The 26,283-nt window shown below is 44.4% G+C and overlaps 1 protein-coding gene across 12 annotated transcripts in view; it reads left to right on the top strand.

Annotated features, from left to right (window-relative positions):
* RREB1 (ras responsive element binding protein 1) overlaps positions 1-26,283 on the top strand; it is a 135,192-nt gene that overhangs the window by 65,790 nt on the left and 43,119 nt on the right. For 9 of the 12 annotated variants that reach the window (XM_060163741.1, XM_060163742.1, XM_060163753.1 and 6 more), the window contains 4 exons: positions 2,690-2,814; positions 3,421-3,633; positions 7,507-7,596; positions 8,303-8,466. In XM_060163741.1, coding sequence (XP_060019724.1) covers positions 3,463-3,633; positions 7,507-7,596; positions 8,303-8,466 — 425 coding nt within the window. In that variant the 5' untranslated portion in view covers positions 2,690-2,814; positions 3,421-3,462. Of the gene's footprint in view, positions 1-2,689; positions 2,815-3,420; positions 3,634-5,679; positions 5,702-7,506; positions 7,597-8,302; positions 8,467-26,283 lie in introns of those variants that run through there. The other 3 variants (XM_060163748.1, XM_060163750.1, XM_060163751.1) reach the window with 3 other exon arrangements.

Raw genomic sequence — 26,283 nt, 5'->3', positions numbered from 1 at the left:
CCTCCCTAAAGGAGAGCTCACGCATAACACACAAGCGCAAACTGGAGGAAAATCTTCGAACAGGTCTGAGAGGCTGGTTTGGGTTTTGCTTCTGAAACAGCTTTTCAGGGACGAGTCCAGTGACTGTTCTTCTTGTCAGACAGTGTAACTGGGAGTTTCATTTTGTTAATTGCTCTTTCTGATCAAAGATGAGGAGTCTGTATTTTTAAAAAAATGTTACTGTTTACTTACATTTAAACAAGGAAAAGGAAGTGAATGTAGGTGATCTTGGTGTCCTCAGTGGGTAGTGTCACACTTCACACTTTATCCCAAAGGGGAAATAAATTTAGCAAATGTCTTCCTGTCCAGACAAAATGGGAAATAGCAAGTTTGCATGACTTTTCTCCTTTTCCAGTTGGGATATAAGCCCCTGCAACTTTCAGCCCTTAGGTTGGTTAACTGTTGTGACTATTGCTGGGTTTTCTATATTTAGGACATTCAGGTAGTTTGCAAGAATGTATCTTTGATGTTATAATGATTGTGACAAAAATTCTTACTGGCACTTTGGCTCTTTTTGATGAATATATTTTTTGTTAATTTTCATATTGACTATTTCCCTTTTTTCCATTTTCTTTCCCTACTCAGTGAAAGAATTAGAATATGTTTTCTATAACTTATAATTTTATATTTATCTAAAAGGTGTTTTCTCTAATCAATTCCTAGTCTGAAAAACTGTACCACACTTTTCTTCTCTAAGTATAGTAATAGGACAAAAGCAAGATCATCTAAACTCCCACTATAAATTGGTGGAAAGGTTAACTTTATTTTTACTGACATAATGTAATTACAATAAAGATTTCTAGTCATTTATTTTATAATTTGATGTACATTAAAACTATGGGGGATGTATATTTAAAAGAATGAGATGGTTTTGGTATAGAAGGTGTCCCCTTACTTGAATCAAGGAACTAATCATATACTGATTGATGACAGCAATTCTGGGGAACTGATGATACTTTTGTTAGAAATCCTTTAAGGAAGAAAATGAGGTATGTGTATACTTCCGTATGTGTGTACTCGTGTTGAATGTTTCTTCCTAGAGAGGAATCTCCCAAATAAACTTTAAAAGACAGTCAAAATTGGAAGTTTTAAAGTACAATTTTTAATAAGTTTAAATGGTCTTCCATATATGGAGGAAACTTCATGGAAAGACAACAGCTTTGGGGTTTGTTGTTTTCTTGTTTGTTTTAATTTTGGACCAAGGTTTCCTCTTTATTTTTTTTTAATTTAATGTGTATTTTTATTTATTTATTTATAATTTATTATTTATTTGGTTGTACCAGGTCTTAGTTGCGGCAGGCGGCTTGCCGGCTCAAGGTTTCCTCTTTTTTTTTTTTTTGCGGTACGCGGGGGCCTCTAACTGCTGTGGCCTCTCCCGTTGCGGAGCACAGGCTCCGGACACGCAGGCTCAGCGGCCATGGCTCACGGGCCCAGCCGCTCCGCGGCATGTGGGATCCTCCCGGACCGGGGCACAAACCCGTGTCCCCTGCATCGGCAGGTGGACTCTCAACCACTGCACCACCAGGGAAGCCCCAAGATTTCCTCTTTTAATGGGAAAGATGTGAGGGGTGAGGCTGGATCAGTGGTCTTAAGTTGTATGTTTGGTAGTTAGTCCTCTGACTTACCATTTGGAAAAGTATTAGAGTCATATCTTCAAAATGTCTACTAAAAGGAAGGCACATTTTGTCTTTTGACAAGGAAAGTACTGTTCCTGAGCTTCTCTTTGGCTCTTGGGTAAGGTTTTAGCTCGGGACTTCTCAGCTGATGGCAGCATCACTTAATAAAGTTATGTCCCCAGGCTTTCCTGCTGTGCTGCTGGACACGTTTGCAGCTGCTCTGGGTGTTACCGTTTGTCACATCCTAGGTCACTTCTCCTAGAGGTGGAGGAGGAACCGCAAGACATCACATTCTTTCTGGTGTTGTTCCTAAGTATTCACTTTGCTCCTGAGATAATTAGCTTGATCTCTGAGGCAGCTGTGGACTTGAAGAATTTAATGCACACTGGAGCATAACAGGATGTGTGGCTAGAGAATATCTTCCCAGATAAAATAAGGGAAACAGTTGACCTGGAGACTTACTTCTGGCCGCACCTGTAGCCATAGTACTTCTATGGAAGAAGCATAACTAGAAAAGGCCTGGAGAAGTAAAGTTTGATGTGTACGTGGGCTGTAGTTTTCCCTTTAGTCAACCTATTTGTATTACCAAGTTTCTTTAAGGTCTGACCTAATCCCTCCTAGACTCTGAGCCTTTAGAGGTTTTAGCCTTCAGACTCTGACTCCTTTACTGCCTATCTTTGGTCAGTTTTAGGGGGAGGTGGGAGATGGTCAAGTGGGAGTCTTGAGAGTCCTTGTGGGAGACAGGAGTAGAGTATGACAGAAAGTTTGCTGTATGGATATAAATATGAGCTTCAGAAAATAAAATACCACAGAATCGTTTTGGCTGTTGGGAGTGAGGGTGACAGCACTGTAGGGCACATCAGTTAAGGGTGAAAAACAACCACAGAACGTGGTTTTGGAAGAAAAAGAAGAGTTAGCCGCCTCCTCTCACACTGTTCCCTGTAGTCTTGAGAATATAGTGGTCTGAGATTAGAGTAAACAAATGGTTTCTGTTTTTTCTTCACTGAACCTTTTTGCCTTTGCTTCCCTTCCAGTGTCAGCGAGTGATACCAGAGAAGAAAAAAAAAGAAGTGAACCCAACCTCATTTCCTCCTCCACGTGGGCGATTGCTACAGCAGGGGAAGGTCTCACAGTATATCAGTTGGGGCAGAAAATGGAGGTGATTGGCAGTGGGGGCTGGGTTTTCTTCTGTCCATTTTCTGGGGTACAGCTATATTATGTACCTGCATGTTTTAAGAAACTGTCTTTTTTATGCTGATTTGAAATTTGGTTATAGTGTTGGGTGATAGCGTTGGCTTCTCAGTTGTCTTAACAGTTCGGGCTCCCCATTAAAATCACGGTATTGTAGCCTGGAGTTTAAGTGAAAGCTGAGGTTTCTCATCCTTAGTTGTTAGGTCTAGAACATGCACATAGCAGTAAGTGAGTTAGGCTGTTAGGTGGGTGCTGGCCAGATGGCAGCTCCTCGGCTTCCTAATTGTTATAGCCTTTCCCACTCTCCCTATTGAAAGCTTAGGAAAGGCAGAAAGACCTGCCTCGGGCAGCTTCGTCGGTGGCACATGCTCAGAAAGGAAGCAAGGTTATCGGTTTGGTATGACAGCACTTGGTTTAGATGAAAGCTTAAGTCATAGGAGTCATATGAGTGTCAGCTTGAATTGAAGAAGGGGTTTTAACCCGACTGCAGTGGTGGCAGCCATGGCCACTGCCACCTGGTTGTGACAGAAGCCTAAACTTCCCATTGATCACATCAGCAATTTCTGATTTTCAGTTCTGTGGCCGAGGCTTCCTAGAAGCTTAAACCTTTGTCCCAATGATGTCAAGTTCGCCCGTTGGCTTGGAAGGTTCAGATTTGTCTTCCATCAACACCATGATGTCAGCGGTAATGAGCGTAGGGAAGGTTGCCGAGAATGGTGGGAGCCCCCAGAGCATCAGGTCCCCCATGAAGCCTCCGGGACCAAATCGTATTGGCCGAAGGAACCAGGTAAGCGTTAGTGTGCCCGGCTGTGGCATCCATGAGAGTGTTGGGAGAAGGATGTCCCCTTGAGCCCCAGCTTCCTAAGCCAGAAACTCAGATGTGGTCAGAACTGAATGGATGTACCCAGAGGCCATAATCCTTTTTCAAGAGCTAACTTCTCATAGCTTATGTCAGTTTCCCTTTGTAGAGAAAATTTTCCACGCTGTGGTGTCAGTATTGGTGAAAGCGCCCTTATTCTCTGCCGTGTGATTTGATTTGAATGCGAGCTTTCTCCACGGGACAGGCGAGGCAGAGAACTCGGCTTATTCCTCTCCTGTGGCATGATTTGTTTCCTCGTTCAAGCAGCCGGTTAATTGGGTTTCTGACGCCACCTCCTTGATTTTTTTTTAAGTGTCGCCAGATTAGGTAGTGATGAGTCCTGGCTGTGCTGGAGCTGCTCTTCAGCTTCCATCCTTGACAAAGCACACAATGGGGCTCCCGAGAATTCCACCCAAGATGCCATTTATTCGTCTTGAATTTTCAGAGATCAGGAGGGGTGGAGAAGAGGACATGGGAGGGCAGGGATGTTATGAAAGGCCATGTCTCCTCCCTTGGGAAATAAGATGAGTCTTTTAATTAATGTACAAACGGGGCACTTGAGAAGGTGTTGCTGTCCTGCAGCAGCATGCTTGACGGTGCGTGAAGCTCAAGGACTGAGGTGAGCCATTCCCCTTTCCACTCCGCGTCCACGTAATGTGAACGTTCCATGTTTGGCTTCACTGATTTAATGGGGTCCCGCCAAACCCTCGGGAGAAGGCAGTCTTCTGAGTTTGTCCAGGGACTGGGGGTGGACAGGAAGGTAAGCCTGTTGGGCTTTTGTGAGTTAATTTTCTTTTTTTATTAACAATCCCGCAGTGACTGTCTTTATACAGAATTGTCTGAGCATAGTGTGATGGTCTTCTATAAATTTGTAGACGTACAACATGAATTACAGCTTTTGATACGATGTGCCCTCCAGGAAAAGCTGTCCCTGCCTAAAATCCCTCCAGCAGCACAGGAGTGTCTGTTTCTCCACCTCTTTCTCAAGGCTGAAGACTTGGCAGAGTTAAATGATGCTTTAGGGTTGGGGCATTGATACTTTTTCTCTCTTTTTTCCCTTGTCTCCGCGTGCCTCTCTTCCTATGGGTACCTGAGAAAATTCTCAGCCTGTTTGACTGTGGCCTGAGCCGAGAAGGAGTGCTAGCTCTGGGAAGAAAAGGTTTATTTCCACTCTCATGTGACTGTCCATCCATCCATCTATCTGTCCATCCCTCCATCCATGCCCCTATTTCACAATATACACCCCCCTCCTCCTTCCAACCAGGTACTGCGCCAGGTGCCGAGCTCTTCCTTAGAGCCCAGCATCGCCCCAACACAGGCAGACCTGGCCCAAGTCCAGGCTCTGGTCCCTTCCCAGTGATTCAGACAGTAGGTAGAGCCGTAGAGGGGGCCCACGGCACCTCCATCCCTGCATGATAAGTGGAGCTGACTCCACAGGGGTGCCTGAGCCATTTTCCACCCACTTCCTGTGTCCTCTGGGGTTCCTTAGGGCACTGGCTGAGTTTTTGAAAGGAGGTCTGGGCTAGAGGTAGGATGGGAAAGACAGTGCATTAAAAAAAACAAGCGCAGTGCGGGAGAGAGAGTGCAGAGTGCGTCGTCCTTACCTGGGACGGACAGGAGGGCTGAGAAGGGAGCCCTGGGGAGAAGCCCAGCAGCTAGCAGAGTTCCAAGGCAGATTAACCACAGCCGGAAGCCAACAAGGGTGCCAGATAGTTTCACTATGGAATGGTTAGTTATCACATTAGCTGCTAATTTTGGCTGTCAGCTCAGGAAGTGTGCTCCTTCCACCAGCACGGCCACAGCCACTGGATTCAGCACTCTCCAGTAGGTCCTCTTCCAGCATCACGATGCTCCCTTCTCTGCTTGATTTGTCTTTAAAAGTTAAATCTGAGTCTGGAGACTTCCTTCTCCCAGACCATCGTGGATGTCCTGGACCTGTGGATGTCCTGGACCTGTGCTATGGTCTGCAGCGTGCCGCTGCCCGCCTCTGAGAATGGTGAGGCTCCAGTTAACCGTAAACCCAGAATCAATCCCATTAGCCCCAGGGGCCACTCAGCGTGTCTGGAATCTGTCTCAGGGGAACGCAAGATGATTTTTTTAAAAAGAATTTAAAAATCCTCAAGAGGCTGGCTACTTGGAGGCCTGACTTTTTAACATGTATTTCCATCCTACCGATGAATCTCTTTTTTTAAAAAAAAGAAAACAAAACACTTTTTAATATATATTATCACTAACCTAATAATTTAACAAAAATACCCCAAAGACCGAGTTTGGGCCCAGCTGTGAGGCATCCCTCCTTTTTATACGAGTGCTCTCACTTTGTTGTTACTACTTTTGGTTTTGGTTTTTCTGCCTGGTGGTTCTTGGCCAGCTCCTTTCTGACTGTCGTAGAGTGGGGATGAGACGGTCTGACACCCTCCTCCCCGCAGACACACACGTTGCCTCGGGGAGGAGTGGAAGTGGATGACGACTGGGCGAGGGTGCAGGGTTTTTTTGTGTTTTGTTTTTTAAATTGTCTCTGGGTTAATCACCTTCCTTAGAATTCATATCTGTGATTTATTTTTAAATTTGAGAGTGAAAAAATGTGTAGCATACCTATTTCTCAGACCCAAGGTCACAGACTGGGAGCAGGTGTATATTGCTTAAAATGAGGCTTGTTAGTCTCTGAAGAGTGAGAGGGACCCACTGTAGGAGCCGCGTACTAGACCCATCATGCGTTCACTCCACCCCGTCTGGTGCCATTTGTTTTTATGGTCTTCAGAGTGACTTTTATTTTCGTCATCTCTCATGAGCCAACCACAAGGGTGTTTCCTTTCTGTGCCTTGGGCTTAATCCTTTTTGGGTCAGACTTACACAGCCTAGCGGTTTGGGGCATGGGCTGTGGAGCAGCTGGCCTGAGTTTTAATCCTGGCTCTGCTACTTAATAGTCCTTTGATCTGGGGGCAGGTTACTTGCCTCTCTGTACCCGTTTCCTCATCCCGAAAATGGGCTCCATAATAGTGGCTGTTTCTCACAGTTGTGTGAAAAAACACTATTCTGTATGTGCAGAGTTTAGCACATAGTAAGTGTTCAATAATTGGTATCATTTCAGGGAACAGAAATGCATTCAAATGAGTACAAGTGAAAAGAGGTCTATTGAAAGGTGCCCGAGGGTCCAGCCCTCCCTCCTGTCACCTCCCAGAGACTGCACCCTCCCTCGCTCTTTTTTTATTATTTATAAGCAGTTAGGTGCTCGCAGCGAGTAAAAGGATCCCGTTGATGTCCGATGGGCACACTGGTGGGTACTGGGGCCTTCCACCCTCGGGAGGGTGGGTTTTTGACGTGAGAACTCTGTTCCCTCTCGTGTGTCTTGGTGGACTCAAGACCAGGTAGAAACTAGTGACTGGAGCCTGGGTCAGAATTGAGGAGAAATACATCCCTTTTCTAGCTCAGCTGTGACTTGATGCTTAATTTTTCGCCATCGCTGATGATTAACTAAATGGTGTCTAACAAGAACACTAGTATTTATTGAGCACTTAGCCTGTACGGGGCACCGTTCTGGTGCCTTCTGTGTGCTGATTGATTTAATCCTCATCACCGCGTGATGCAGTAGATGCTATTATTTTCCCCATTTTACAAATGAGGAAACGGAGGGCAGATGGGACGGCCACTCTCCCAAGCTCATACCCAGCCAGGCTCCAGGGCCTATGCTCTCAGCTGCTCTGTTGCTACAGCTCGTCAGACACAGATGTTTATAACACAGATGAGAGGCACTAGTTCACTGTGAGCTGAAATGGATTCTCCCTTTTATTCTCTTTTCAGGAAACAAAAGAGGAGAAGTCTTCCTATAACTGCCCCCTGTGTGAGAAGATTTGCACTACACAGCATCAGTTAACTATGCACATTCGCCAGGTTTGCTGCTGCTTTTGTATTTTCTTTGTTAAGAGAGGGGATGGGATTTTATCTTAATGGATGGATTGTGGCTGTTTAATTTAGATCTAATATTCTTAATTTTGAGGGGCAGTTATGAAATAATTTTTGTGTGTCCGTGTTATTGTGACAAAGTCCCAGGTCAACACAGAATATCTTTTTGGAATTTAGCAAACATCTAATTAACTAACCACATGTAACAGAAGACTTTTCATCATCTGTGACTTGCCATTGTGAACCAAATCTCCTCACAGTACAGTGAGATTATAGTTGTAGACCCTAATTCTATATATTGCTATAAACTTACATCATGTAGCAGGGAATTTCCTTGATTTGGGATCTCTTTGGGCTTTTTTTCTTTACTGTAAGATTTATCCTTCTCCCTTGCCTGCTGTGGCTGGTTCATGACAAGTATTGAATCTAGAACAGTGAAGGACTGACAATATTCAAATCGTAACATGGTACTGAATAGTAACATCATTTAGTAACTTGGGTTTGATAGAACACAATATTTATTTGCCTATGGTCTCAATAGATTTTGATGTTCGGGACGATATTTTAAATGAAAAAGAAAAAAATTGCTGAGAAGTGTTAGTTTTTTTTTAATAAAGCTCTGAACGTGCATTTCATAATCACCTCATTTTGACCCGTCTTCCTAAGTGACCACTGCGATCATTGCTTTCTGTAGCACAACACAGACACTGGAGGGGCCGACCATTCATGCAGCATTTGCGGGAAGTCGCTGAGCTCGGCCAGCTCCCTGGACCGCCACATGCTGGTGCACTCTGGGGAGAGGCCTTACAAGTGCTCTGTGTGTGGCCAATCTTTTACCACCAATGGGAACATGCACAGGTGAGTGAGGGCAGCCTCTGCCTGCTAGCTAGAGCCTGGAGGTTGACAGAAAGCAAAGTGGCCTTCCATCCATCTTAGCTAAAGGCACAAAGAGTTCTGTTCACTGTATGGAAGAGCCAGAGATGATTTTGTGTGCCTGCCGTGTACAGTCTCCAGTGTGTCAGAGGTGTCTGCTCAAGGAAACAGAAGTACCTGGGCTAGGTCTTTGGCCGATGGGGGAATCTTCAGGGTGACCCTTTACCAATTGGAGTTTCTTTGCTTAGGTGCCAGAGGTGGGCAGCTTATCAGACACAGAGGAACCCTTGCCTTTTTAAAACTATTTGCATATGCCTACCAGATACCCTGCAGGGCGAAAAATTTCTGGAGCAGTTGAATAAATAGTTAAGTGGGCTGGTCCTAGAGCTTCAGGATAAGATAGGATAAAATGAGAAAGAAAATCTGATAAATGTCAGGAATCTACTTCCTGAGGGAGAAAGAGGCTCACTCAGAAGTGGGAGGGAGCTCAGTGGTGGGTATATTAAAATGTGGGAGGAACCAATGGAAAATGCACTTTACAGAACGATTACTTAATTTTAAGGGTTAGAACAGACTTTTTTTAATGCTTTCTTTTTTTACACACACATTTAGGAACATCGGAAATCCAGGAAAACGTTTTAAAGGGACTCAGAATTTCACCTTCTCAAAAAGTCAGGCTGTTTTTATTTTTCCGTATTCCCTTTTAGGCGTTATGTTGATTTCTTTTGAAGAGTTGACTAACATTGTTTTTTACATATTTACTCAAAAGAAGACTTTATATAGTTGTGAAATTGATATTTTATCATATATAAATACTCAAACGAGATGGTCCAGTTTATTCCAACTGAAATCATTTTATGATCCACTGATGGTGTACTTGGGACATACTGGTATAGTGGTAAATTTCTGGATTTTTGGAATTAGGCTCCTGATTTCAAATCTCAGCTCTGCTACTTGTAAATTTTCCATCCTTGAGCAAGTTGCATAACCTTGGTACCTCACTTTCCTTCTCTTTAAAATGAGATTTTTAATGAGGATTTGGAGATAATGAGTTTAGCCCATGGCAGGCACTCAGCCAGTGCTATTTATTATTTTTATTTGCATTTCTGAGTATTGCTGCAATAATTTGAATCCTATGGAGTTCTCAGTCTGAACTCCTAGAAGTAGGGTAGAGTATGACATGAAAGGTATCACTATTTTAAAGAATTTTGATGAAGTGGGGTTTTTTTTTTCCTATATAAGTTCCAATCCCCTTTGCCCCTCATCTCCTCCTAGGAGTGTTTCTGGGTACAAAGGAGGAAGTGAATACTGTCATCATTTTTTAATATAGTTTACATTTTAGCGTTTTACTTTTTTACCTCCACATCAGCCTGTTGGTATCATTTTGCCTTCTGTTTGCCATTCGTTTTGTTTTCCCTTCTCCTTTTATCCCACCTGCAAAAAAAAAAAAAAAAAGTCCTCTGTCGCTTGTGTATTTGACCCCTCAAAATCTGGTCCTAGAGGTATTGCCTGTTCCCTTCTTGGGGGGTTTCCCCGCTTTCTCCTACCCAATTTTAGAACGTTTTCATTACCCCAAAAAGAAACCTCATACCCATTATCAGTCACTTCTCATTACTACCCACCCTCTAGGCCTAGGAGAAGACTCATCTACTTTCCTCTGTTGATTCACCTATTCTGGACTTCTCATATAGCATGCGGTCTTTTGTGACCAGCTTCTTTCGCTTAGCATTAATGTTTTCAAGATTCATCTATGTTGTAGCATCTATCAGTATTTTATTATTTTTTATTGTCATATAACAGTCCATTGTATGGACATACCACATTTTATTCACCTCTTCATCAATTGGTGGACATTTGAGTCATTTTCACTTTTTGGCTACTCTGTATAATGCTGTTGTGAACATTGTTGTACAAGTTTTGTGTGGACATGTGTTTCCACTTCTCTTGGGTAGATACTTAGGAGGGGAATTGCTGAGTTGTGTAGTAACTCCATGTTTTAACATTTTGAGGAACAGCAAAGCTGTTTTCCAGAGCAGCTCCATCATTTTACACTCACACCAGCAGTGTGTGACGGTTGCAGCTTTACACATCCTTGCCAACACTTGTCTTTTTCATCACAGCCACCCTAGTAGGTGTGAAGTGAAGTCCCCATGCGTTCATAATTTTAGTTTTCACATTTAAGTCTACAATTCATTTTAAGTTGATATTTGTGTATAGTATAAGGAAGGAATCCAAGTTCAGTCTTTTGAACTATTTAAAAACTTTTCTTTCCTCATTGAATTATCTTACCAGCTTTATCAAATTTCAGTTAACCATAAATGTAAGGATTTATTTCTGTACTCTCAATTCTGTTCCATTGAAAGGTATGTCTATCCTGAGGCCTAACACTGTATTGATTACTATAGCTTTTGGTAAGTTTTGAAATTGGGAGGTATGACTCTTCAAACTTAGATCTTTTCCTAGATTGTTTTGGCTATTCTGGGTTGCTTGCATTTCTGTGTGAATTTTAGGGTCTGCTTATCAGTTTCTGCAGAAAAAAGCAGCTGGGAAGATTATAGGGATTGCAAAATGTGTAGGTCAGTTTGGGGGCATCGCCATCTAACAATATTAAATCTTTGAGCATGGGATATTTTCCATTTATTTAAGTTTTGATAGATTTCTTTCCACTATGTTTTATCATTTTTAAGAGTGCAAGTTTTATATTTATTTATAAATATATTTATTTATATTTATTTTAAATTTTTTCCAAGGTGTTTTATTCTTTTTAGTGGTATTGTAAATGGAATTGTTTTCTAATTTTGTTTTTTGACTGTTAGTTGCTAGTGTATAAAAATAACAATTCAAATTTTACATTGGTTTTGTTTCCTGTAACCCTTCTGATCTTGTTTATTCATTCTAATAGTTATTTGGTGGATTCCTTAGGATTTTCTATATCTAAGATCATGTCATCTGCAAGTAGAGAGAGTTTTCCTTTTTCCTTTGAAAGCTTTTATTTATTTTTCTTGCCTGCTAGCCCGGGCTAGACCCTCCAGTGTGATGTTCAATAGAAGTGAAAAGAATGGACATCCTTGTCTTATTTCTGATCTTATGGAGGAAAGATTTAGTCTTTTCCCATTAAGTATGCTGTTAGTTGTAGGTTTTTCATAAATGCCCTTTATCAGTTTGAAGAAGTTCCTTTCTATTCCTAGTTTGCTTGGTGGTGTTATCATGAAAAGGTGTTAGGTTTTGTCAAAGGCTTCTTCTACATCTATCAAGATGGTCAAGTTGTTTTTGTCCTTTATTCTGTTTTGGATGTTAAATTAACCTTATTCCTGAGATAAATCCCACTTGGGCACAATGTATAGTCATTTTGTCATATGTTGATAGATTGGGTTTGCTAGTGTTTTGTTAAAGATTTTTGCCTATATTTATAGGCAAAGAGATATTGGTCTGTAGTTTTCTTGTGATGTCCTTTGCTGGTTTTTATATCAGGGTAATATGAGCCTCCGAGAGTGAATTTGGAAATATTCTCTCCTCCTCTGTTTTTTGGAAAAGTTTGTGGAGAGTTGGTATTAATTTCTTTTTAATTAAATATGTGGTAGAATTCATCAGTGAAGCCATCTGGGCTTTTCTTTCTGAGAAGTTTTTAAGTTACTAATTCAGTCTCTTTACTTGTGATAGGTCTGTTCACATTTTCTGTTTCTTCTTGAGTCAATGTCTTTTCCAAAAATTTAGCCATTTTGTCTAAGTTATCTAATTGGTTGCCATATAGTTGTTCATAGTGTCCCCTTACAATCCTCTTTATTCTGTAAGGTCAGTAGTAATGTCTCCTCTTTCATTCCTGATTTTAATAATTTGAGCCTTCTCAATTCTTTTCCTTAGTCAATCCAGCTGAACATTTGACAATTTTATTGGTCTTTTCAAAGAACTTTTGATTTTGTTGATTTTTCCTCTGTTGCTTTTCTGTTCTCTAGTTCATTAATTTTCCACTCTAAACATGATTTTGTCCCTCCTGCTTGCTTTAGGTTTAGCTTGCTCTTCTCTTTCTGGTGTTTTAAGGTAGAAGATTAGACTGTTTATTCGAGAATTTTTTTTAGTAGAGGCACTTACAGCTATAAATTTCCCTTTAAGCATTGCTTTCATCACATCCTATAAATATTTGTATGTTGTGTCTTCTTTTTCATTCATCTCAAAGTATTTTCTAATTTCCCTGTGATCTCTTCTTTGGTTATTTAGGAGTATGTTCAATTTCCACATATTTACTTCTCAAATTTATTTCTATTATTAATGTCTAATTTCATTCCATTATAGTTGGAGAACATACTTTCTGTGATTTCAATTTTTTTTTAATTTATTGAGGCTGGTTTTATGGCCTAGCATATGGACTGTCCTGGAGAACATCCCACGTCCGTTTGAGAAGAGCATGTATTCTGCTGTTGTTGGGTGGAGTGTTTTCTCAATGTAGTGTCAGTTCCAGCTGGTTTATACACTGTTTAAGTCTTCTGTTTCCTCATTGATTTTCATTTATCTTTATGTGCTCTACATGTAAGGTTTGTACAGTTATCATCCCATTTTGCAGATAAGGAAACTTGCTTAAGATCAAAGTCAGTGCCGAGGTTTGAGCATAGGCTGTCAGGCTTAGAGCCCATGAGGAATAATTGATACAGCTTTCGTGTCACTTTGCGTATTAGAAAAAAAGCACTCTTTCAAGCTTTACCCTCTTTAGGAATAATTTCATGTTGTTGTAGAGTATTATTTTCAATGTCAAACTATTTGAGCCATCCTACTAGCATAGTATACTCTATTTCATGAGCATGGAATCATTTTTTATTGATTTTTTTTTTAAGTGTGTTGTTTGTGAATTATGTTGAATTTTTTATAGCCCAACCCTTGATATTACCCTAAGATGCATTTCTCATTTATGCACAATGCATATTGGAGTTGTTTGTAAATTACTGTTTATAAGTATTTTTTTAAAGCAGGCCTTAAGGATGTTTGTGCTAATTTTGGATTTTGTGCTGATTTTATTATGAGTCATCTTGATTTGGAGGAGAGGACTAATTGTTGGGGGCTGAGTTCCAGTCCTAATTCTGTAGAACGTTTCAGAAATCTCTCGATTTTTCTATACTTTACCACAATGGCATGGTAAAACCTCACTTAGAACTTGTATTCAAATGCAGTGTTTGTGAAAGCATTGTGAAGGCTTACCATGTACTAGGGAAATGTCCTGGGTGAGGGGTGTTCCTGAGTTTGTATTTTCAAAGCTGAAGGCACCCTTGTGCTGATCTTTGAGAGGTATGCACTCCTAGCTGTGTGACCCTAGCAGGTTAATTAACCTCTCTGTGTCTTGGTTACTTCATCTGTAGAAGGCAGTGATATCTGTACCAATGGGAGCATTGTGAGGATTCATGAATTAACACATGCAAAGCACTTAGGATAATGTTAGTTAATCACTATTTATAAATAGATTTAAATAAGTGGTCACTAGCGTTGTGATGGTGGTGGTGCCACTGAAGGGAGGGATGGCGATTGACTATGCATATGATGCCAGAACATAAATGAAAAGTTGTCTTTTCTTTCACCTTTTGCTATACTAACCCTGTAATTTAAATACCAAAAAAATTATTTAGAATGTTTGAGTTTATCACACTGCATTTATTTTTGTCTTCCCTGTAGAAAATTGCAAACAATGGGTTAAAAGAACATTTGGTGTTCGGTAATCAGTCATAGTCATTACCACCTTCACTTGTTGGTGAATCTGTACTTTTGAAAACAAAAATTATAAAAATGTGAAAACACTGACAAAAATGTGCCAGAAAGAGTAAAGTTAGACTTATTTGTCCTGGTGGATCTGTTCCAGAATCTGATAGTCGGACGGTGAGCTGTGATCTCTCCTGAGCACATACTTGTGTTACATTAATCAGGGGCCAGAGCTGCCCTGGGATGTGTGTGCGGGGATTAAAAAACAAGAGTGAAAACCCAAGTTGTGATTAGCTGCATCCGTGCTTGACTGCCAGAGCCTGGAAGGAAGTCAGTGGACTGTGTGTGGTGCTCACGACCAAAGTTCTGTTTCTCATTTTTCTTTGGCTGCTGCTGTATCTCAGGGTCTGCGGCCGCAGCTGCCATCGGTAGAGCCAGGAGCTCACAGGTCGGGGCTCTGGAGCCCATGCTAAGCCCGGGCTGGTGCACCCACCCCCGAGTCCCTGTTCTGCCTTGTTTCTAACCTGCCCTGGGCCTCCTTTCCTGTGTCGGTTTCGTGTGACACGGCTCTGGGCTCTGGTTTTCAGTACACCCCCTTCGGGGGTGCAGAATCAGTGAGACCCCTGCCGTGACATGAGTCCCTGTGATGCAGATTTCTAGATCCGATTCTCCAAGGCCCGATTCCACAAGGCTGGTCTGAGGACTCCTAGTGCCCCTTCCCTTGGCCTCCCGCTCACCCTGTTCCAAAGGTCATCTGCACACGCATGCATGCTGCACACTTCCGTGTGCACGTTCTCTTGGATAAGCCCCACCTTCCCCAGGTTTATCGCTGAGCACCGCATGTAGGAGGCAGATCTGGTTCCACCCCAGACTTTTGTTGCTTCGGCACCCAGAGGGCCTCATTATACGTTTCACAACATGGACCCCAGTACCATGTCCTTTTCAACTTCAGGTTATTCCTAGCTGATAACGAGGTACTCTTTGCAGTCACCCACTTTGTAACGCAACTCACTGTATCTCCTTTGGCCACTAGTCCTTTTATAAGGGTGTTTGTTTTCTTTGTTTATTAGGCTAATTGGCCTTTTTGTAGAGTTTCCTTTACCTTAGTTTCATGAGAGGACCATCAACACATAATCAATCCAGTAGAATTATCATATTAGTAAAAGAAAAACAAACTTCACAGAATCAGAGAGCAGATTAAATTATGTGCTGTCATGTTGATAGTTGCACTGTAGCTCTGATGCAGCCCATAACTTATAATTTAATTCCAGTAAATACATTTAAATGATATTTAAAACTGATTGTATATTTGGTAACTAGGGACACTAGAGTGATGCAAATTCCAGCTCATTTTGAAAAAGGTTGGGGGAGAGACCATCTCGATTTATTACCGTATCTGGTACAGTTTTTCAGGTTAACACTTCCCTGACTGCGGATTCTCATGTTTTTGAGGCTTGAAAATCCTTTATCCCAAACCTTTCTAACCTCAGCTTAGTTCCTGAGCAGAGTAACAGGCTGCCGTCACAGTGCAAAACATGCATCATGGAAACGTCGCTGTGGCCCCAGCCTTTAACTTCCCAGAACTCTTTATCAGTTGCTCCCAGGTTGAAGAGCTGGATTGAGAGGTGCTTGTCTTCCAAAACAAACTTGGGAAACTGAGCCAGAGCACGCCCTCTGGGAGCGCTCAGTGTAGGAAAAAGGGCACTGAGCTTTGCAATTTGCAAAACTTTCCAAAAAGTGCTGGACGGCAGAGCTATGAAGAAGTGATGATACTTGAGAGGGTTGCAATGGATCTCATTTGGAAAGAATCAGACCTCTGAAATGGGTATTTTTCTTTTGCCTTGGAAAATAGGAAATTAATTTCCACTTTGCTCCTCATCTTACAAACTCTAGACTTTTAAGCTGTAAAGAGAGTCATGGAGTCACGTTGAGGACACACAGGAGGGAGACCCTGACCAGAGTAAGCTTTCCTAACTTCTCCGTTCTTTGGAAGATATATCCTTTGGAGGATAACACATCCTCCAGAGAGCAGGGATATATTATCATTTCAGCTGTGTGTTTAGAAGGTGAAGCAGGGACATCCCTGGAGTGTCATCTGCTTGTTTTGCTTTCCTCCTGCAATGGGCATGCCTTTGTCCATTGCTAAGTACAGGAGACACAGGCCCTGAGGATGCTGCTGGATAATGGACAGTCTTCAGGAACAGAGGCTTATGTGTTCCTATTATGCTGGAAAAAAACATTCGCTGCACAGAAATGTGACCTATTCCATGACGAATGAGACCGCAGAGGCTCTGAATTTAGCACACTACTCTCAGATGCTTAGGCACGGCCAGCCCTTGGCATGTACAGCTGAACTTGGGTATCGGAACAGGTGGCCGGCATTGAAGGACAGAAGGAGCAGACGTAGGACAGTGTTTCGGGAGGGTCACTCCTTTATCCTCCAAGCGCAGCGAGAGGAAGGGCCTTGTGAAAACCAGTCGTGGTGGTAACCGAGTTTCTGAGGGCGCCCTGTCACTAGTTTTGTACCTGCTACTTCTCAAGAGTGGAGGTGCGCATGCGGAGGCTCAGCTAGTCCCATCTTGAAATGAGTCTTAATCACAGTTGCCTGCTTCCTGACACATTCCCTGGAGGGAAGGAAGGGATTGGGTCAGCTCACATGCGAAGAAATTATTTTAGGATAAAAATCTGTGGGTCACCCTACCCAGGACTGAAAATTTTGTTTCCTTGGAAATATTTCTATAAAAAAGAAGGGGAAAACGATTATGTAATAACACTTTTCTTATCTATAACTAAGTATCTGTTCCTTAGGGGGGAAGACAAATCAGAAGAAAATACCTTTCTGGGACGCTCAGAGGTCTTTACACATTCAGGTCCACTTAGAAGATGATAAACATCGCAGCCCTCTGAAGGTTGTTGGGTTTGTGTGAATGAGATTTTAATGTCGTAAACATGGTCAGCACAACTGTATGAGCTGTGCTGGACATGTGATCCTCACATCTGGTGGGTGTTCGGTGACTATATGGTAGTTTCGTGATAGCAGTTGGGTATCAAGGCAGTTTCGGTATATTTAGTACTCTGTACTGAAATAGTCAGACATACTTCGGGTACAGTTTAGAAAACCTTTTCTATTACAAGGGATGAAACTTTTTTCTTTTTAACCAGGAAAAAGAAAGTCGTTAAAGTATAATACCCCATTCCCTGATCATTCCACTTAATATGCTTTTCACTCTCTTGAGAGTCTACATTATTCAAAGGCTGAGAATTTTCCCCTTGAGAGTAAACATTTGTAAATCTATTTATCACAGCAAAATGTCTAAGTTACCACTTTCCCCCAGTAGCATTATTAATCTTTCACCAAATGAGTTTATTTGTTTGACTATATTTAAACGTTTTTAGCCTTTCTTCACATCTCATTGGCTGGAATTGAAATTTGTATGCATTTATTTTAACTTAATAGTTGTTTAAATAAAGGCGGCCTCTCTGTGGGTCCTCTGAGAGCTCTTCCTTCCTCTCTGGCTATGGCTGATAAAGGATGCTCCACGGAATGGGGAAGAGGGCCTTCGTTTCTTCATCTATAATGGGGGTGACGTTTTGCTCACAAAAGTTGTTGTTATGAGGATTAAATGCTATATAATATATACCCAAGCCTCTGGCTTACATAAGATATTTCACAAATTGTAGTTCCTTTCTTTTCTCCCTGAGGAAAGTTTAACCCACTAGTCACTCCTCCGTGCCGGTAAGTATGAGCATTTACAAAACCAAGAAAATAGACTCTGTGCCCTTCGACCATGAGGATTTCAGGCTGCGTCCTAAGTTCGTGATGGTGTGAGAGCAGGGTTTTGTGTGCCGTACACCTTTTCTGAATTGTGCACATCCTCATTATTATTTGAACACTTCTGTTTTTTTGGATTGCTTGTTCTGTTGTGTTTTTACATTTTTTGTGTGGATTTGCACTTACACTATTAGATGAGAGTCTGTGGTCCTTTTCAGAATTCTTACTTTACATTTTAGAAATCTTTACGTAGTAGAAAGCTACCACTCTTCTCTGAGAAAAAGAACAGGTCAGAGTGATTTGTCACAGAATTTTATTCTTCACATGAGATACAAAGTGTAAGAAAATAGCAAAGCTGGAAGTTGACCCATTTCAGTTGACACTCCCTTGTGCAGCCTGTTTTGTGTTTGCTAGACTGACATCCTCCAAAATATTTTTCCTTCTACTTTGTGTTTTCTCTATTCTAATACCCCTTTAACCCTTTCAGCAGAGCTTTTTTTTTTTTTTTTTTAATTATTTATTTTCAGCTGCATTGGGTCCTTGTTGCTGCTTGCAGGCTTTCTCTAGTTGTGGCGAGCGGGGGTTACTCTTCGTTGCGGTGCTCGGGCTTCTCATCGTGGTGGCTTCTCTTGTTGCGGAGCATGGGCTCTAGGCGTGCGGGCTTCAGTAGTTGTGGCTCACGGGCTTAGTTGCTCCACAGCATGTGGGATCTTCCCGGACCAGGGCTCGAACCCATGTCCCCTGCATTGGCAGGCAGATTCTTAACCACTACGCCACCAGGGACACCCCAGCACAGCTTATTTTATTTTATCTTTTTTGAAAGGCTAATTGAAAAATGTCCTTGTGCTTTGTCTCACTTTTGATTCTGCGTTTTCCTCTGAAGGACCAGTTCAAGTTCACTTACGCTGGAGGGAGTTTATTCATAGGACCGTCGGAGCGAGCGCAGGGAGGTGGTAAACACCAGCCAAGCGTTTTTCCTTGTATCCCTGTTTCTCACATTTACGATCTGCTTCCTAATTAAATTGTTTCTTACCGTTTGGCCACCTGGATGCTAAGGTTTACAGCTTAGCTTTTCTTCTGTTTTGGCAGAGGTCGTGTTTGTCTATTAGTTTGTTTTTGGAGATTAAGCAAACGCAGAAGAAATGTTGGGTGCAGGTGATTTGGTATTTTTGACCTATCTTGTCAAACTATTTCGAAAGCTCAGTTGCACCAGGTAAAACTGGTAAATGGCATCAAAATCTGGAGCATCCTTGCTTGCCCACACTGGAGCAACCTGGCAGTTGTGCACGCTGGAAATCAGGTCATGGGAGGCAAGGTGTGTGTTTGCTGGGGTGGGATGTGGCCCGGGGAGCTGGCCTCTGCCCTCTTCTCCTCTGCACACTCCCCTCGTCTGATGGCCCAAGAACTTTGAGCAGATCACGAGTGTGGGTCCCATTTAGTTTTATAATGTTAAAGTAGCAAGGTGAGGAGGAAGGCGGGAGAGGGCGAGTCTGACTGCCAGCGTTAGATCACAAACTTAAACCTGCAGGGTGCTGGCTGCAGGCCACGCAGCACGTCCTGCTTTATACCTTGCATTTTTCCGCCTTTGTTTAAATATTCAACCTGTCCAACCTGTTTGGGCTGAACAAGCTGGTGCTAGCAAACATCGAAACTGTCAACGTTTTTCTGATTTGTTAAGGAAGGTGATTAGCAGCAAATTTTGCACCCCGGGCCCCCCCCACAAAAAAAAGTGAACAAGTAGCACAAAAATCCTAGCACGTGTATTTACCGCACTGGATACCCACTCTCTCCCTTGGGGCGTGTGTGTGTGCTGGTGGCCTTTCTCCTCTGCTTCCTTCAGGGCTCTGGGTTGATGGAAAGCTTGTTGGCCTTCAGTGGGGAGAGAGTTTGTGTTTCCTTAAACCGGAGATGCGGTTGCATAATGGGTTCACTGGGATGCCGCGACTGTACTCCAGTCTCGCTCTCTGAGCTTATATAACCCAGCGCCCTCGGGAGGCTGTGCCGGTTTTGCAGGTGAGAAGACTGAGGTCTGCAATGGCACGGAGTATAGCCAAGGTCCAGGCACATCTTGGACCCTCCTTCCCGGGCTCCTTCCCCCACAGCACATCATGTGGTCCTGTGTGTCACCCCTGGCCAGCCTTTATCCCACTTAGATAGCAGGGACTGCAGTCACAGACAGGGGCCCTGTGATCTAGTTCGTTTCGCAGGTGAAGTTTGTCTTTGGAGCCCTGTTCATTTTCCCTCTGTCTCTGCTGGCCCCTGAGGCGTAGAGGATGGTTGTCCCCGCAGTGGTGGTGACCTCCTGCACCCACGCCCACACCGGCCTTCCCCCTGTGGTGCGTGGCAGGCCGTCTCAAGTGGCCCGGCGCAGGCACTGCTCGTTCCTTTTTTGGAAAAGGATGGGGGGCAGCAAACGGTGCCGTGGCACCCCCTTATTACCAGGGAGTCCTCTCTTCCTCCTTGCCCAGAAAGGATGTGAGTAACTGGGCTCTGCAGAAAGGTCTGGTGCCTTGCGCGTTTCCATTCTACTGCGAAGCGTTGAGCTGGGAACTGGCTTGACTGGCTTTGTAGCTGTTTGCCACCGAAGGGCCTTCTTGGGGGGGTGGTGGCAGGTGCCCCCCTCAGAGGTGATGGCTCCTGGCGGAGGGCCTCCATCACCCAAGACCATAGATACGAGTCATTCTTGGGACAGGGCCAGCTCAGAGTGTGGCGCGGCCCCCGGGCTGTATGGGAAGGTTGAAGAAATGGAGGTGTTTAGCCCAGGGAAGGGAAGAGTCCGCACAACATGACAGCTGCCCGGAAATACCTAGGGGCTGTCAAGGGGGAAAGCGGTCATTCTCGTTCTGTGCATTAACACAGGATGGGCCTGGCAGGCTCGTTCAACTCTATGTGAATGAGAGAGTTCTCTTTGCATGAGAGAGCAGTCAGCTCATCCAGCCTCTGGGGTCTTTAGTTTGGTGTTTTTTTTTTTTCAGAATCTTTAATTTTACATGGAAAGAGGTACTCAGTGTCTTTGTGGGTATTGAAAACAAAGGAGCCAAATAATGCATGGAGAGTGTTATAACAAATGAAAGATTATTTTAGGAAAACAAGGGCAGACAAACGGGGAAAAGTACAAGAGGGTTCAGGGTATTCGGATTCAAAGGCATGGCTGTTAGGAACAAGGTCTAGAATAAAAGTTTTTTACAAGTTGATATTTATTGACGTGGGCCGACTGCCAAGCTCCCTGCACTGGATTTGAAAGTCAGGAGAGAAGGACGGGGCTTGAGAGTGAGTGGCACGGGCCCTCTGTTGTCTAAGTAGGCGGCCCATAACAAGAGAGCGTGTCCCCCGATTCTGTTCCGAGGTCAGTGGCTCCCAGTGTCGACATGAAAGTAGGGAAGGAACGCAGCAGCCACAGGTGGCCTTACTCCTGCCTGAAGGACGGCCGGGAGAGCGAGGCCGGGAGGGCAAATATTCTTCAGGCATCGTGACCCCAGCCCTGCCCGTCAGTGAGGAAGTGTTTGCACCAAGGTCTCCCACGAGACTAAGATGGAGAAGGAACCCAGAGACGGGAGCAGAAATCAGGTCCAGCCAGAGCTGGAGCCCGGAGTCGGGCTGGAGAGCCTCTCTGGGCTGGGGGGCTCTGGAGGGGGAGAGTGCAGAGGCATTTATTCGTTAATGAGAAGCTGGGACCTGATCCCCGGATACATCCTGCCTCGAATTAAGATTCCCTAACTTCTCCCACAGTTTCAAACAATCCTCGCACTGGCAGCAACAGCGCAAGGCTGCAGCCAGCACGAGGAGAGAGATTCTCTGCTTTGGGATGCGCCTCCCTAGAGTCAGGGGAAGAGGAACTGTGGGGGCAGGCTGACGTGCCATGCTGCGCCCCTCAGTGGAGGCAGGGGCAGGAGGAGGGAACCTCCTGTGTCTCAGCCTCCACCAGCCACGTGGCAGAGGCCCGGGGCGGGCTGCAGCCTCCAGGCATTGTGTCCGGGGCAGCCACCAGGAGCTTCTGGCAGAGGATTCCTGCAGCCGGCCTGCGGACAGTGGGGGATGCCTCCCTGAGGTCTGCGCCTCTCTCAGGCCTGACTTCTGCGCGTCCCCGGGGGAGCTGCCTCTTCAGTCTCCAAGGCTGCTTGCACCACCATCAAACCTTCCTCCACACCCTGGGACAGCTGGCGTGACCGGCCTGTGGATAAGCATGACTGAACCTGAGCAACAGCCGCATCATCAGAAGGTGCCTTTGGGCTCACAGGTGGAGCCACATGGGGAAGAGCTCCCCCACCGGCCCCTTGTCCACCTCTGTCTTCACTCCCCAGCCCATCGTTTGCCAGCACAGGGCGTGATTGCCTTATAGGCGTCACTCTGGGCTCCGCACCCTGAAACTCCTCCCCTAAACATCTGTTAGGGAAATGCACACAAATCTTTCTGGAGACTTACTTTGCTTTGGCCCAAAAAATAGGTTGTAGAGGTCTGATGCCTCTTAATCTCATTCATTCCCTCTTTGGTTATCACAAGGCTTTGTTGTAAAAGCAAAGCTAGCACAGGGAATGGACGGGGAGGTGTCTATAATCAGCCTGTAAAAACCTGTGCGAACCTGTTGACTTCAGTCCGGGCGGGGCCCTGAGCCATGCTGGGTGCTGGTTTTGTGTACGGTTTGTGTCCTGTTTACTGAGAGTGACCTTCCTTATGATGCCATTCACTCAGAGGATTCAGCCCCTAGATCAGTAAAACCTACGTGGAAATTCAGTCTGAGAAGTGAGCAGACACTAGAAGTGTCTGGATGTTGCCTGAACTTCGACCTTCACTCATAAATTAGACATGGGAAAGCTTGAAGAAGGTTTGAGACCTGCCATGGGGACACCTTCTACTAGGTAGTCCTTTAAACTTGTTGAAAGTTTTTCAAGGGATTTTACCCCAAGATAAGAAGGTTAAATTTCCCTGTTTTTGTTACGTATTTATACCTGGTAAACTTGTGCAGGTATACTGCAGAGTGAACCTGGGAGAGGTTTAATGCTTATATCCAAAAAATGTCAACATCGTAGTCCGATAGTTAACTGACCTGTGAACAGTGCGAACGGTTAAAGAATGTAACTGGGATCCAGTGGTTGTCACGCTTGAGCAGGCATGGGTATCAGTGGAGTGAAACCCAGGGTACCGAGTCCTGGCCCAGAGTCTCTGAGTCTGCAGGTCTTCAGCCAGGCCTGAATTTACATCTGTAACAAGCTCCTGGGTAAATGCCAGTGGTTCTGGTTGGAGGACCACAGTTTGCAAGCCAGTGCTCTCTAAGACTGGCAGTATTCTCCCCATTTTGTAGGTGTGGAATCTGAAGCTAACATACCTAAGTAACTAGTGGGGTCTCCGTGATTACTAGATGGTTATTAGTTGGCGCCGTCTAAAACGTCTCGATGCTCTGAGACCACCCCAAGGCTTCATTGCCGTCACATGGTCTCTCCACCTACTACACCATCTTCCCACCTGAATTTCCTTTTTCACCTACTAAATTCCTGCTTCGTTCTCAGAGCAAGCCAGTGCTTGAATGGTTAAGGGTTTACCTCCATTTCCAAATCACACCTAAGAAAGGTCAGTAGAGAATTCTTGTATTTGGAACTGGAAGTGAGGAAGTTGGGGGAGGAGGGAGGGATGTGCTTTAGGAATTGGTCTGTCTGCTCTGAGTTACTAGACTGGCATTCAGCTCTTGTACAGGTGTAGTTGTTTTAGCTGTGATATACTCAGTATTCTTACAGACACCCCACCCTAGCTAAAATGGATCTTTTCACATTTTAGAAGTTAAATAATAACACTTACAGGAGGGAAACTTTGAGCTGAAAATATACATCCACCCCGGAATTCAAAGTGGGCTCCTAAAAAGTACTCAGATTGAGATTTTTTCCCCCTTGTTTTAAAAACATCTGCAATATTTGTCATTATTCATTACTGGAAGAGTCCCCCCACCTCCCAGGAGGGGGCCGGGAGTGCAGTGTTAGGAATGGGAGAAAATTTCCCTTGACTCCTGAAAGAGTTCTGATAAAATGCCTTCCTTAGACCGCGATGTGGCAGGATTTCTGCAGTCGATGTGGCATGCCTCCAAAGGAAATTTCTAGGATTATATGCAGAAAACAGATGTTTACTTTAATTTTACATCAACCTCTCTCTACTGTGGATGTAGGTGTAGTTTTGTGTTTTTGTTTTTTTTTGTGTGGTACGCGGGCCTCTCACTGTTGTGGCCTCTCCCATTGCGGAGCACAGACTCCGGACGCGCAGGCTCAGCGGCCATGGCTCACGGGCGCAGCCGCTCCGCGGCATGTGGGATCTTCCCAGACCGGGGCACGAACCCGTGTCCCCTGCATTGGCGGGCGGACTCTCAACCACTGCGCCACCAGGGAAGCCCAATATGTGTAGTTTTGAATGCATAAATACAGATGAATTCCAATAAGAGAAAAAACTACCCCATGTCCTCAGTGTTGATCTTTGGGGTGTTCTTCATCGAGGTCCCTTCACTGTGACACTGTTTTCTATACCATCTCATATCAGGTTTGTGAACATTAAATCCTAGTAAGGTGAGTGAGAAGTTGTCTTGGAACCTGAAGACATATGTGGTAGTGGTGCTGCCAGTGTAGCCGGTTTTCTGCATACACTTCATCCATGCGTCCATTCCCTCCATGCATCCATTCAGCAGTTATTGATTCATTCGCCTGCTCATCCAGCCAGCCATTTGACCGCTATTTATTAACCACTCACTGTGCACCACCAGGGGCGAGTGCAGAGAACAGGAGAGGCAAGATTATAATGAAACTTTTTTTCAGTCTGAGCCGAGGAGACAGTCACACGAGTAAATACCAGGTATTTCCAGTTACTGGTATGTGCTGTGAAGAAAGTAAAACTGGGTCGAAGGCTGGAGAGCATCTATGTTGAGTGGGCTGGGGCGCTTGCTCTGACAGCAGGCACCAGCCCTGGAAGGCCGGGGGCGGAGCAGCCCGGGTAGAGGGCGCGCAGCAAGTGCACCAGCCCTAGGGTCAGACTGGTTGGATGCCTTTGAGGGACCTGGAGGGAGCACTGCGTCTGAAAGCACCTTGGATCGGGGTAGGGTGCCGACAAAGGAGGCCCAAGAAGTAGGCAGATCTAAGAGGGGACCATCGGAGGCACTTACGTGGAGGAGTGTCTGATTTGATCCATGTTTTAGAAGTTCACTCTGGCTGCCTTGTAGAGAATGAACAACAGGAGGGCAAGAGGGAAAGCAGGGTGGCCAGTGTAAGACGTTACGACCAGCCACTCAAGAATCCTCTGGGTCGTTTTGCGGTATATCCGTCTGTGGGTATAATGGTACATCAGCCCCTGTGCATAAATCTTTGCACTTTTGTCCAATCATTAGTTTTCGAGACAAATTTCTAGAAGTGAAATCAATGGAATAAAGGGCATATGTATTTAAAATTCAGATCCCTGTCACTCAGCTACTTTGCAGAAAGGTGGTTACCAGTGTTCAGTACCATCGACAGCGTTGAGAGCCAGCTTTCTGTCCACAGCAATGCTGCATATTTCTCATCCTTGCCCACCTGGAAAGTGAAGAGCTGTTCACTGTTTAGGTGCAGGATGGAGGACGCAGGGCTTGACAGCAGTCTGAATAAAGGAATCACAGGGGTCTGAGCACGAGCTGGTGCAGTGGTTAAGACTCTGAGCTTCCACTGCAGGGGATTCAGTCCCTGGTCAGGGAACTGAGATCCCGTATGCTGTGCAGTGCGGCCAAAGAGTAAAACAAAACAAAACCAAACCCACACACCTGAGAACCCCAGCTCTGTTTACACAACCTCAGGACGTGGTCGTCCCAGCCCTCTGTGTGCCCTGCACTCAGACCACATCCAAATTGGTTTTCACCTCTGATCCAACATTTCATGAAGGATATTCACAAACTGGAGAGTATTCCAAGATGAGTAGCGACCAGCAGACTGGAGCGCAGAGCTAGGGGACGCTGGCTGAAGGAGCCAGAGTTGTTCAGTTTTGGGAAGAGAAACTTCGGAGAGACGCAGACCTCATCTTGAACTATCTGAAGGGCTGCCCTGCAGAAGAAAAGGTGCACTAACTCTGTGTCGCCCCGAGGACAGACAGACGTTTAAAGGAAGGATGGAAGTTTTGACTCGACATGGGGAAGATGGTTTTAACAGCTGGCCTTGCTGAAAATGGAGATGTCCTTGTTGCTGGAAGCATTCAATCCAAACTGAGTGACGTTTTCTCCAGGGCACGCTGCTGAGGGACGTTCTGTGCTGCGTGGGTGGTGGGATAGCATCTCACCTCCCTTCCAGTCCTGAGGCTCTTTGTAATTTGTTGATTCTTAGGGTACGTGGAAATGAGGTGAATTAGCCCTTGAAATAAAA

This window comes from Lagenorhynchus albirostris, chromosome 10 (genome assembly GCF_949774975.1).
Source record: "Lagenorhynchus albirostris chromosome 10, mLagAlb1.1, whole genome shotgun sequence".
Taxonomy (NCBI): domain Eukaryota; kingdom Metazoa; phylum Chordata; class Mammalia; order Artiodactyla; family Delphinidae; genus Lagenorhynchus; species Lagenorhynchus albirostris.
This window is presented reverse-complemented; position numbering and strand designations above follow the sequence as displayed.